The sequence below is a fragment of the Anarrhichthys ocellatus genome, unplaced genomic scaffold (genome assembly GCF_004355925.1).
Source record: "Anarrhichthys ocellatus isolate YVR2014 unplaced genomic scaffold, GSC_Weel_1.0 scaffold3, whole genome shotgun sequence".
In the NCBI taxonomy this organism is placed as follows: Eukaryota; Metazoa; Chordata; class Actinopteri; order Perciformes; family Anarhichadidae; genus Anarrhichthys; species Anarrhichthys ocellatus.
This window is the reverse complement of record NW_022280033.1, coordinates 16,129,993-16,143,847: the sequence shown is the minus strand read 5'-3', so window position 1 is coordinate 16,143,847 and position 13,855 is coordinate 16,129,993. Positions and strand designations below refer to the sequence as shown.

General features: G+C 41.3%; 1 protein-coding gene across 4 annotated transcripts; it reads left to right on the top strand.

Annotated features, from left to right (window-relative positions):
* The first annotated feature begins 2,055 nt into the window (after positions 1–2,055).
* Positions 2,056–12,949, top strand: LOC116379004 (poly(rC)-binding protein 3). Of its 4 annotated transcripts, none has more exons than XM_031840934.1 (13): positions 2,056–2,234; positions 5,386–5,492; positions 5,682–5,705; positions 5,836–5,868; positions 5,981–6,097; positions 6,332–6,463; positions 6,913–7,041; positions 7,712–7,801; positions 8,457–8,498; positions 8,914–8,989; positions 9,929–9,981; positions 11,202–11,371; positions 12,601–12,949. In XM_031840934.1, the coding sequence occupies exons 2-13, from the start codon at positions 5,415–5,417 to the stop codon at positions 12,635–12,637; spliced, it is 981 nt and encodes a 326-aa protein (XP_031696794.1). In that variant the 5' UTR covers positions 2,056–2,234; positions 5,386–5,414; the 3' UTR covers positions 12,638–12,949. The 4 variants fall into 4 exon arrangements, with proteins under 4 accessions (XP_031696794.1, XP_031696777.1, XP_031696802.1 ...); XM_031840917.1 differs by having other exon boundaries at positions 11,668–12,949; XM_031840926.1 differs by lacking the exon at positions 2,056–2,234 and having other exon boundaries at positions 5,280–5,492; positions 11,668–12,949.
* The last annotated feature ends 906 nt before the right edge of the window (positions 12,950–13,855 follow it).

Sequence of the window (13,855 nt, the reverse complement as noted above, 5' to 3'; positions counted from 1 at the left end):
TAATATACCTGACTATAGGCCAACTGTGCAATATATCTATATTCAACATGTATTTGACATATGTAATATGAAAATGTAGCCATGCATCACTTTACTAGGCATGTTTAACATGAATAGTGAAGGGTCATATGTGTCATTTTTAGATATTTGTGGTATATGCATACACATAAATGACTTATATGCTTTGGATATTGATGAGAGAAAAGGTGTTATTATAACTAATCACAAATGATGATGAAAGAACCAAGTATTATATTCATCCTTTATGTATTCAATGTACCCGTCCCCCCTGATTGTTTTCAGGGTCAACGTTTATTGATCTTCATTGTTTAACCCTTACTCATAACCTAAGATGAATAAATACTCTCACTTTAAAAGATTACTTCATCTTTTAGTTCTCATAATCATTTGTTTCTTTTAATCACAGTAATTATACTGGTTTTTACAGCTTGTAGTAATTGTAATAGATTACACCAGCAAGTCTCGGGAATCACTTCACAGTAATATCAAACCCCTGACTCTTATTTTATTGAACAGTGCATGAAGGAGTAAATTAGTTCAAAGTGCTTGGCATTCAAAATAGTTTTCAAAAATATGAATTAGTGCATATTATTCCAGTGTAATGATTACTTAATGTCCGGCTACTTTAGCGGCTGTGTGTTATTAAAGCTAATGATGAAAAAACCATGTATATATTATATTTATCCTTGAGCCATTTTTTTTCAGTTTAGGTAAACTTAGTGCAGCTAGGACCCCCTTTTTCTTTCATTTTCAGTTTGTTCTTTATTTCATCTATACGCTGCTGTCAGTAACTGTAACTGATTACACCAACAAGTCTCAGTAATCGCTTCACAGCAATCCCTTTACATATAATCCCCGACTCCTTAATCTCATTGACACACAAGGTACACGAAGGAGGGGAAATTAGTCACAAGTGATTGGCATGAAATGCCCGAGCATCTCACGGTCTCTGAAAGGATAGAAATAACTGTCACATACTTTGTCAGACGCCATGCCCTTGACAGCTTTGATAGCTTTGTTGTGGTTCTGACTCTGTTTGCAGTCTGGAAACAGAAAGACACACTGTTGTACAGGTTTTATTCTACTGTCCTGGACTTTTGTTGACCTTTGCTTCACCCTTAATCGTAACCTAACTGAGCCTCACCGTGAAAAAGTCCCTTAAAAAGAGAAGAAGAGCAAAACAACTTTACTTTAAAGGATATCATCTTTGTGGACATTGAATCCTCTTAAACAGAAATAAAACTTAGTTGTATTGAAATTGTAGTAGAGAAATGAATATAACGTGGCCTGCCTAGATGTCTGACAGACTGCCATGAGGCTCACAGCAGCCGTCATTGTCCCCGTGCAACGCAGTGAGTAGTAATTAAATATGCCACTTATGCTTCACTGATTCATTTCCTTCACAATTTTGAAGCTCAGCTGAATACATTTTTTTTTTCTGTGCGGGGCTGTATTGTATCGAGTATGGCCTCATTACAAGGGCAGAAGGGCTTGGTGTGGGGGAGGGCAGAGGCAGTGATGGGGGGGGAGATAGAAGCGCCCCATGAAGACATTGTGCTTAACATCACTAAATACCTCAAACGCCACATTGTCCTTCCCAGCCCTCAATTAGTGGGGGTCCTTGTACAAAGCACCGATTTCATACAGGGTGATTTATTTTTAGAGACAAATCCGGCCCTGTGCAGGCTGGAAGCTCTCTGAAAATCTAATGAGGAACACAGCAGTCATGCAGAGTTGTTAGTCTCAGAGCAAAACTGGTTAACAAAGCCTCTCTTCAGTGTCTCTGTGTGTGTTTTCGATGACTGAAAAAGGCTAGAGCTCTCTGATTTTGGTCGTTGTGGTGGCTGGAACTGTAGCCTGCTCTATCTGCGCTGGACAGTGTCCAGCCAAAGAGCCTCTTTGCCCTGCCCTCAGGCCCCTTCAGCTTGTGGATCTCCGTGCGGAGGAACGCCTCTTTGGTGGCTGTGACAGGGAGAATTAGGCAAGAGATGCAGGTTCACTTGCCCTGCGTAGGGGCTTATCTTGGGCTAAGCTGAGGGACTAATAGCAAAGCCAGCCTCCGCTCCAGCCGGTCTGAGGGCACAGGGAACCATCTGTCCAGTCTGTGGATAACTGACAACAAAGGGGGAAAACATTGATCACGGACTGCAGAATAAAAGGCCGTTCATTTAGGAGATACCAGAAATACAGAAGAGGAATATTTTGTATATAAGGTCAGTACTTCCCACTTATCATTCTTGAATACAGGCCCTTTTACTGAGCCACAAGGGTCAGACTCCTTCACAGCTAAAGTTTCTACTGGTAACAATGTGGTAGACTACAGTAATGTTGGGGGTTCAACCAGATGCAAAGTTGAAGTTTTAAGTTGAAGTAACTTTGAATTCAGCCCTCCTTTTTTGTTCTCTTCACTTACAGGGAGCTAAGAATGCGTGTCTTCATTCTAATGCACGTCTCCTGACTCCCATTAGTTGATTTGTGCTGGTTGTTTTTCAATACTCTGCTGTGTGGTAAATGCATTTTGTTGTACTCGTGACGGCAGAGATAGTTTGTGCTACAATGGATTATCACATTAAAGCAGACATGAATCTCTGATAGTGTAACCTTTGTGTTGAGGGAGGAATGCCATGCCACCGGGCCCCGTGCTTACAGTCTGATATGTGATCGTTATAAATAGAATGTTACTGTAGATCTTTAAGAAATGATTAGTCGTGGGTTATTTAAATTGTGATAAAGATATGTAATTTAACACGTTTCAAAATGTATAGAACATTGTTTGAATTATTGTTTATTTAGGAGCTTTGCTCCCTAAACTGGAGCACTATTGTATGTAATAATATTGTAAAATACAATAATCTTTGCATTACAATCTTCAGAATGTAAAAATATGCTTTGTTATACCCTCAAATTTGGAGTACATGAAACCCCTCAAGTAATCCACTTAGACATTGTTCTCCATTTCCCTAAGGATTAATGCCCTGGTTTTATTTTTTTTGTTATTGTCTGAAGCCCATTTCTGCCTGCAGTGCTCTGGGAGCTAGGTTCCTGTAGATTGTCTGTTTTATCATGTATACTCTGTGGGTGCTGTTGTGCACCAGTGTTTTGTTCGGAAGTCTTGAGTGGGCGCTGACGTGCTAGAGGTGACAGAAATGGGTCAAAGGGGTCTTAGCATTAACTAAACAAATCCCGGCCTATAGGATTAGACAGAGATGTTGCTGTTTATTTGATGTATTCACTCTAACTTTATAATGATACACGGCAGGAAGAATGGCTGAGTCTTTAAAGACAGCCTCCGCTCATCCTTCAGCTCGGACCGGTATTATCAACACTGGAATGTACTAGAACAATATCTTATTGTAAACCTGTCTCTGACCCTGGAAAACTATTCTTTATTTATTTACTTGTTAGTTACTGATTTTGCCACATTTCGTCATGATATCCTCAGAGTTAGCGTGGTTGAGTCAAACCCACTCTCATTTTTGGTCTTTTTTTTAGGTGTGGAATGGCGACAGAGCTCTGTATTTATTGGTTTGTGTGTGTATCTACACAGGGGTCTGTGGGAGGACAGATAGGTTGATATTTTGAGGAATATGCTTACTTGCTTAGTTGCAGAGAGTTAGATGAGCAAGTCGATACCACTCTCATATCTGTCTGTTAAATATGAAGCTATAGGCAGCAGCCGGTTAGCTTAGCTTAGCACAAAGACTGGAAACAGCTAGCCTGGTGCTGGTAACAAAATGCTGCCCCTCTAAAGTTCACCACTTAACACATTACATCTTGTTTGTGTAGGCCGTACAGGGATTAAGTATGAGGAAAAAGACAGTGACAATTTGCTGTTTCATGTTGGTTATGTTCCAGACTATATCTTGTTTGCTTGGATGCTATTCAGAGCCACGAAATAGTCCCACTGTAAACACCGTTTCTACACTTTGTTTATATGGATTAAACTCATGAGATAGAACTAGTTAACTTGTGCACTTTAGAGATGCTGGTAGATGGATAACCTTCGGACAAAGCCAGGCTAGCTGTTTCCAGTCTTTATGCTAAGCTAATGGCTACAGTTTAAGATTTACCGCACAGACATGAGAGTGGTATCGGAGTAGGATTGAATTAAACTGTAGATTAAACTGGGAACACCACATGCGCAGTCACTCACCAATAGCGTGCTGCCTTGTTCCTTCCTCTTTATCACCAAGGTCTCAGAAACATTTGCATTTAACCAACAGGTTTCCCATTTAAAACACGCTTACTCTGTCTACATAAACATTCCCTTCTTAAATGACCCTTTTTCATTTAGGTCATTTGGTTTGTTAGTTATAAGTTCTTTATCTGAGTCAATTCTTTGTGCAGAATGTCTCTCAAACACTGAGCTTTACTAAGCCCAGTGTTCAAAGTAAAGGTCTAAAGCATTGCTCAGAACCATGATGGTCCAATAAATAAGGTGACCTTGGTCCTTGTTAGACTTAAAGTCTTCTCTCTGTCAGTTATGATGCGATAAGCTACCCTTCCTACACTGCAACAAGACATTCTTTCTTTGTTCTGCAAATACAACATATTGGATACGCGGCCACAACAGAGCCGACATTGTGTGGTAGGATATTAAGAGACTAACCGGTCACACACACACATCCCTTGATCCTCAGGCCTCCACAAGTGGCTTCCTTTGTATCTTATCTTATCCGAGGGACACACAACTTGTTTTTAGCCGGAACTAAAGATGCGGTCCCAAGTGAAGATTGCACCTAGTGATAGGCTTACCCCCCGCACCCGCTCACAAGTACACAGTCAGAAGAACAACCACGATGCACAACTCTTCAGAGAGCACAAGTTCCATGATGAAACCTTAAAAAAAGGAAAGTTATCTCCTCTTAACAGCGTAAAAAGGTCTGCTTCTTTGAAGCATTTTCCGGTCACTCTGCATTCCCCATAGTTAAGCTAATGATCCATAACATTCTCAAATAGAGATCTATTTCATCTCTGCAGACTGATGATGCAGCTTACACCCAGTTCATGATAGCTGTTACATTTGCTGTGTCTGGTAGCTCTTCCCCAGAAAAATCCTGTTGAGCACAGGAAATGATACATTTCACATTTCCTGCAGCTGCAGCAGTTTGACAGTAATAAATAGAAGAAGACCAGGGTAGTTAGCACGAGCAGTGATAACAACCGGAATGATTTAACAGACAAAGACGGCTGGAAATTCATTGAAACGTGGAACTCATATAATACTCTCCACACAGTTTGACTTTGTAATGAAATTAGGATCCCGTTATTTAAACGGATAATCTACTGAGCCAGCCACCTGAAACACCAGAGCTCCTTCGTTATGCACAGGAGCGGTCTTAAACAATGTCCCTCTTTTTGCAGAAGGTTTACAATCAAGGAAAACACAGACAATGTCTGACAAGGAAGAAATGGCTTCAGATGGGGGTCTGAACGTAACGCTGACGCTGAGGCTGCTAATGCATGGAAAGGTAATAGACAGATGTGGAAACAGTTCAAATAATTGAGTGTATTTATGTCATCGTATCCTAATAGTCTGGTAATAGCATACTATTGTTGTTAAAATAATTACGTCCTGCTCTAAATGTATAAAGCTGTTAAGAGAAAATCTTGTGTGTTGCCACTTGCTTGTTAAGCGTTTTTTGTCTTTTCATTCACAGGAAGTTGGCAGCATCATCGGGAAGGTAGATCTTCTTTTTTTTTTTTTTTTTACAATCCATCAGCATCACACTGATTTCTTCCTGATTGCCTTGTTTTCTTCTCTTCATCAAACTAATCAAGTTTACTGTTTTATATTCACCTACATTACACAAGAAAGGAGAAACAGTCAAGAAAATGAGGGAGGAGGTGAGCATTCACTCTGACACCCCTAATGTGAAAACACGTATACTTTAATGTGTTCTGGCAGACCAATTACAACAAATGGAGGCTGGAATAATTGGGGATTTGTGTTTTCCAGAGTGGCGCTCGTATCAACATATCGGAGGGATCGTCTCCCGAGAGGATAGTCACCATCACAGGACCGACAGAGGGCATCTATAAAGCCTTCTCCATGATCGCTCAGAAGTTTGAGGAGGTACAGCAAAGCACATGTGCAGCAAACTGCACTGCAACGTTTCACATTTCTCACATATCTTCATTAAAATTCAGTTTAACGCAAACATTTAGGAACCATTCTTTAAAGGTTTTGTCTGAAGTCCAAAGGACAGTAAATGCACCTTTTCCTTGCAAAATATAAATAGAGACTTGTCAAATAAAACTGACGTTCTCACAGTCTGAGCTGAAAAGGTATTTTTAAATCCTCCCTCAGGATATCACCGCAGCAATGACAAACAGCACCGTGACAAGCAAGCCACCTGTGACACTTCGCTTGGTTTTCCCAGGGAGCCAGTGTGGCTCGCTGATTGGCAAAGGAGGCTCGAAGATTAAAGAGATCAGAGAGGTAGGGCAGAAGTCCTTTTCTTTTTCACTTTTCTATCGGGAAGTTGTTATTCAGCACCCAAAAGGGATCAGAAAACCTCCTCCCTGCTGCTTCGACACCTCAAGTAGCAAGCACTCCAGTCAAACATGTTTGTTCCATCTCACTTGTTTCTCTCTGTGTTAAAATGTGTGTATTTTTTTTCTTCTTCGTCTGCTGCTCATGAAAATCCCTCTGATTATGCATGTAAAGACCGGTGGAGGGTGAATACTCATTCTGAATGGACAATATTTGTGTGCGCCTCTTCAAATATTGGAGCAGACATTGCCATTTGGCTTGCAGCTGCTCCCTGCATGTCAAAATGTGTTCGGGGTAATTTGCGGGTGCTTAAAACAGCATTTCAATTTGGATGATGGTGGGCTCTTTTCAGCAATAAATAGCTTTTTTTTCTTCTGTTGTCTGGCGACATCAAGACCACAGGCGCTCAGGTTCAGGTGGCAGGAGACATGCTGCCGGACTCTACAGAGAGGGCTGTCACAATCTCAGGCACTCCACAGGCCATCACTCAGTGTGTACGACACATCTGCTCTGTCATGCTGGAGGTAAGGATTGTCAGACAGCAGATGATCCACATGTTCAGCAACTCTATTTAGGCGTTAAATTTCACATTTGTTTAGGAGCTGGTAAAAGGTATAGCAAATTCCCGATATTGAATATGTTTAACTCCTGCCAGGCTAAAGCTTTGCGTTCAGGTTGGAGTGGTTGGTCATCCTCATGAGAGATGCAACAGTGATTGCACTGTTTGTGAAGATGTTCAATATATTGTTCCTTTTATTAGATAATGGTTTTATTTGATCAGTCATGCCCCCAAAGTCATGTCAGATGAATGTCAGTCCTCAGCACAAAAATTGTGGATGCATATTTTTTTAATCAGATGATTATTTCTGTTTTTAATTTCTAGTTAAATTAGTTGAGTTCTCGACATACTGCTGTAACTGCAAGGGGGAATGGGAATCGCCTGAACTGAACTAAAAGTAAAACTATTTTTAAGTTCAGCAAAAAATCGAACCAACTCCTTATTTTCTGTTCTGTTCACAGTTGTATCATAAGTTGTTTTGGTCCAAAGTCTTATGTAACTTTCTCAACCGATGAAAGGGGAATAAAAATATTCAGCAGGCAATTTAAACAGGGGATATAAAAATGCACCAGTAGCAGTAAGAGCCCTCTTCTCACTTGTCTGTGTAAATTCTGGTTGCATATCTGTGTCTCTAGTCTCCACCAAAAGGAGCGACCATTCCCTACCGACCCAAGGCCATGTCTGCTGGAGCCCATGCAGTATTAGCACCACAACACTCTGCACAAGTAAGTAGCAATATGGGAGTTATTTAACCATGGTTTTAAACGGCTCTGTTAAAAGCACAACAATTGAATAGGCTTTCTTATTTTGTGGGAGCTCAGAGTCACACTGATCATTAAACACATCTTGCCACTAGAGGGACACATCTGTGTAATTATACAGCAGTGAGCTTTTCATATTGTAATGCTCTGAGTGGTAAGATGAGGTAATGATCACATTATAAAGTATTCAGGCAAGCTGTAATGTGTCAGAGATATGAATGACAGTCATTTACATAAAATAATTCCCCTGCAGTGCGGGACACCTGAAAGATGTCGTGACTAAAGCTTGTGCTTTCCCTGAGCTGGCCGGTTGCTGTCCTGATTTTGGCACAGTGTGATCTGACCTATCAGACATCTGTTTATGTTATTGGATTGCTGGGCATGGTCAAAGAGGTGTGGGGGGGACCCGGCAGCAGATGACATTTAGATGAAATTCCATCAAATCCATACACATTAGAGCTATGGAAAAGTGGAAGAGAATGGATTTTCAGAAATGCACTCAGAAATGCACTGAGTTCACACGTTATACTCTGACAAATTCACTTTTCAAGTGTCGTGTTCGTACACGTCCGAACCTCTCAGTCATACAATCACGTCTCCTCTCTTTTATTCCTCTTAGGCCTTTGCGATTCCAGGCCAGTATGCTTTTGCGCACCAAGATGTAAGTATGCTCATTTGAGTTGCCGTCACCCGCCCCGTTGACCTTCCCCTGCCCACTCCTTCCAAGCCACCACTCCGCCCTCTGTCTACCCTACTCTGCAAAGATGAATTTCAATAACCCTGATCTGTTGACATTACTAACGCTAACACGTTGTTGTTGTTGTAGCAGCATGCATTGATTGAAATGAAAGTGAAAATCTTAAGAGTTCTTGATCAGTGATAGCTTCGTAGCCAGAGATGTGACTGTACTTTCTGATGACTGCCAGTGAGAAGCCGGCATGCTCTCTGAAGGGAATGGATCTCTTCACTATCTGTGCTGTTTGTGAACTTCAGATTGGCTCTGTATTGCAGTTGTCAGCTCCTCTGATAATAATCCAGTTTGATTGGTTAGCTCTAACTTCCTTCCTACCCTGCAGTTGACCAAGCTTCACCAGTTGGCTATGCAGCATATCCCCCTCCCTTCCCTTGGGCAGAGCCACCCTACCTTCCCTGGTACGTACCCACGGCTCCCCGGGGAAGTCCATCTATCCCTCTGTCTTCACTCCTCTTCGAATCACATCATCAACACCCCTGTCACTTCAGAGAGGAACAAGGATGTCTCCATTCTCTCAAAGTTTACAGACTCTCTCACAGGTTTTTTTTGTTTGTAGAAGGTGGCTTTTCAGAGACGTGCATATCACTGAAATGAGCTGTTAGGTTTTGCATTGGCGTTTGCATCTATTTGTACAAGAAAATAAGATGAAAAGAACAGAATAGTGAGTAGGACAGTGACGTTTTAAGGTTAAGCCACCAAACTAGTTTATTATAAACAATCTTGAAAGTTAGTCACTGAAATATTTACAGTGTGTGACGGATTGAAGCAGACAGACTGAAATGCAAAAGTAAACAGCATAGTTCTCTGAGAGGGCAATGTGAAAAATGTCAGAAATATTTACAGTTTAGTAAATATTTAACCATTTCTCACAATTTCTCATATCCTCCCAAAAATTTCAGCTCCATTTGCCCAGTTTCCCTCTCCGAAAACAAATCCTAATCTCTCGAATCCCATCCTCCACCTCTGCAACATTTCTCCTCCAAATCTAACATTGTCTTCTTGGCCAGTCCATCCCTAACCTCAGCCACCCCACGTACTCATTTACACTGCCACAACTAAACTGAGGACAAAACACTGTGATTATGTACGCAGGACTGGTGTGTTAGAGCTCATGAGTGACTCATATTTTAATTAAAAATTAAAATTAAAATATGTGCATACAACGTAAATGTATATACAGTATATGTTACTGTCAGGAAAGATTTTCTTGCCATTTGCCATTTTCGTGTTTCTATTTGAGCAGTGTACCAGTGATAAAGTAGGTTAACTTGTCATGGAATGAATGTGGAAGCCATTAGTGCCATACTGTTGTTCGCATTTCTTGTCCTACTTTGCAGGATTGGATATATCTGCCCCCACAAGTTCACAAGAGCTGGCAATACCTAATGATGTAAGTGCCACATTGTTTGTGTTCTCCCAGCACAAAAACTTGTACAGATAATCCTCATGCTGTTTGATTTACCAAGACCATAGACCAAGACTTTGTGGGGTTGAGACCAAGACAAGACCAAGACTTTGAGGGGTTGAGACCAAGTCAAGACCAAGACTTTGTGGGGTTGAGACCAAGTCAAGACCAAGACTTTGTGGGGTTGAGACCAAGACAAGACCAAGACTTTGAGGGGTTGAGACCAAGACAAGACCAAGACTTTGAGGGGTTGAGACCAAGTCAAGACCAAGACTTTGAGGGGTTGAGACCAAGTCAAGACCAAGACTTTGAGGGGTTGAGACCAAGTCAAGACCAAGACCAGACCAGTGTGATTCCCACACCGCATGACATATACGATAAAATGTGGAACATGCAAAACTACTCAAATGAATCTGAAAGATCCACGTTCCCATAAAAACATCAACAGAAAACAAATTAAGATTCCTCTTCATTCACCTCTGGTGTTGCCATATGTACTGTATTTGTGTGTGTAGGTATACTATGAGAAGTGTCTTGATAAAATAATCAAAAGGCGATGCAGAGGTCAATTTTATCTGTGGGAATGTTCTTTTGTTTTCTGTGAGCAACCACAGTGACATGTTAAGAAATAAATCTAAGGCTTGTTGACACCTTGAGATTGCAAGGCAACTATAGACTCAAGTACTAGAATAGTCATTTATGCACTTTGGTATGGATTAAACAAGCACGATATAACATGCTAATAAGTAAGCTTTAGAGCTACGGCCAGACAGAGCGAGGCTAGCTGTTCCCCCCTGTTTCCAGTCTTTGAGCTAAGCTAAGCTAACCGGCTGCTGGCGGTAGCTTCGTATTTACAGACATGAAAGTGGTGTCAATATTTAACAAAGTGAATACGTTTATATATCATAAAGTTAAAGTAGCTAGTGCTATAGTGACAGGATTCACAGTATTGTTAGCTAACATTTCATGTAATCACACAGTTACAGTATGCTGTGTTAGTATTATGGGTATAATTTCTTTCTGCTGTTACATTAACACAGCTGGAAATGTGGTTTTCCTCTGTAGAAAACAACTGGCAGTGCGTGGCGCTACTATCGCCATGGCAGTTGCTTCCACATGCTGTTTTGAAATCAAATTCCTGAAAAAATTGAAAACATGACCTGTCCTGCCATTTACATGTTTCCACTCTCTCTCTCTCTCTCTAGTTTATTGGCTGCATAATTGGAAGACAAGGCAGCAAGATCAATGAGATTCGGCAGGTCTCTGGAGCTCACATCAAAATTGCCAGTGCCACTGATGGCTCACCCATGCGCCAAGTCACGATCACAGGCTCGCCGGCCAGCATCAGCGTCGCCCAGTACCTCATCAATGCCAGGTAAGACATTACACGGGGCACCCACATCAAGCAGGGCATCACATTGCGGCTTGATGATGAGACAGCCAAACACCAGAGCTATTGTGCTCAGAGTGAGGCCGGATTTGTTCCATCTCACTGCTCCGTTCTCTGTTGACTCTGCTTTTTAACACGTTCCTTCTTTGATACTTATGTTTTCTCCTCTCTCTCACCTCCCTTCTCCTTTGTCTCACCCATTCTCCCCCTTTTCATTTTCCACTGTCTCCTCTTAACCCCCTCACCATCTCAACTCCCCCTTCGAACGTCACCACCTGCAGCTTAGAGATGGCTAAATACACCATGCAGGCCGCTTCCTCTGCGACCCCAGTTGACCTCAACATGAGCTTCTCTCAGTCTGCTCCCAATGCCTCCACTGCTGCTACCTCTATGGCCGTCCTGGCGGCCTCATCCCAAGCCCCCACCATTAACGTCCACTCTCCCTCCACCCTACAAACCATCCAAAGCCCACATTACGCCGTCCCCATTTCCAGCCTGCTTGGCATGAAAACTCTCCTGGCTGTCCACCCAGCAGCCGCTTCCAGCCTAACTCATGGTTTATGCCCTTACACTGCAAAAATGTCGACCTCCGGCATGAAAAAATCAGATCGGCAGAAGTTCGCTCCCTATTGATGTCTGCTTTTTAAGTTGCGTCAGAGTAGCTGACTGGTAAGACATCGTTAAATGATTAAAAAAATAATTTGAAATTGAGTGTATATAGGCTACAAATAGCTTACACCAGTGTGTGTGAGTTTTGCCAGTGTAGCACTTGTCTTCCATAAATTGGGAGAATATTAGAAACAGACTGAAAGCATGGTAGTATCAAAACATGTCCTCAATAATTAAAACAGGCAGCAGAGGTGCACATTAACTCAGTATTATCTTGCAGACATGCTTAACAATTAATGTGGGTAACTCAGGCTTCAATTAGTATCCTAGAAAAAGCTATTTTTATTCAAATTGGTTCATTTTACAGAGCTTTATATGAAGACTTACTCCAGGAGAGGTATTTTCCATAATGCAAATATTGACTTAGTTTTCTATCTCTGTTATAGTTTACAATCTTATTTTTTGTTAGATAATGCAATGGAGCATCATAAGACGTGGTGTTTTGTTGCCAGCAGGCTGTTGAAATGTTTGTCTTGTACAGTAGAAGTCGGTGTGTTAAGTAATTTTCAACAAGGATTGTCAACTTAACCTTTCCTTCACTATAGGCTCTCCTCAGTGCTAACAGGCATGGGTGTTCTGTAGTAGCGTTGTGCTGTTGCAGTTCTGACGGGATTATCCTAAAGCCACATTGGATTCTAGTGGATTTCACTCTACGCAGTAATCCTGTAGAGCGGGACTGGCTGAACTAACTAATTTGTTGTTTTTGTACGCCAGCTTCTTTACTGTTTGTTTTCCAACCTGAACGACTGGAATGCTTCGACTTCCAGCATCTGAAATGGACGCTAAGCAATTATTGTGATAAATGTCTTATTCGTGTGTTTCTGGTGTGGGTCCGCCCCCAAACAATGCAGAGCTGTAATATTTGAAATGACTTTGGAATAAATGTGACTTTTTATGAATACAGATTGGTTGTTTTGTTCTAATTTTGTTGGTGAAGAAAACCTTTTACATTTGCGTTGATTACTCTGACTCCTAAATACAAACATCTACTCTGATGATTTATGCATTGTTTACTTTTAAGTGGTTTTGAACTTTAATTGTATATAAATCAGGACAACACATTACATTTAATAACTCAGAGAGCATTTCCTATGTTATTCTATTTTTCAACAAACAAAATATCTACTTAGTTAGGCTTGATATATACATGCAGTGGATAAGATATTTGAGCACCTACTCGGATATGAATTTCACATTTCATTGATGCAAGCCCTTGACATACAGTATAAGTGAACCTATAAACAAATCGACACAAATAAGGTTATATTTCCCCTGTGTTTCTGTCTGACCCGTATAAAACTAAAGACCAGACAGCCACAATAACATGACTCATACAACAAACAGATACTTTTCTACAAAGAGGAAATGTGCATCTACAGCCTGGACATGTAAAACATTAAACAGCAGTGATACTGAAATATGGAAAACAACAGAGAGCAGTAACGGCGGCCATTAGCAGTTGGCAACACACAGACTTTTAGAGGTTTTTGGCAGGTATACACACAAAGCTGCCCTAGCAACTTTCATGGTATTATGGATGCAGTTTGTTGATGGAAGAGAGCTCCTGCCCAAACAAACTTTTCGACCCGCACTCTCCTGAAAAACAGAAGCAAACTTGGACTGACCTCACAGTAAATATTCAACACACAAGTTGTTCTCATGGGTCCTGGGAAAGAACAACTTAACCTCCAGTTGTCCGCTCAAGCCTACTGCTAATGGGTAAGTCTGTCCCTCTGTGAATTTGACCCCCCCCCCCTCCTCCTCTTTTACCGGAACAACAAGGAGGTAGGCACTTCTGCT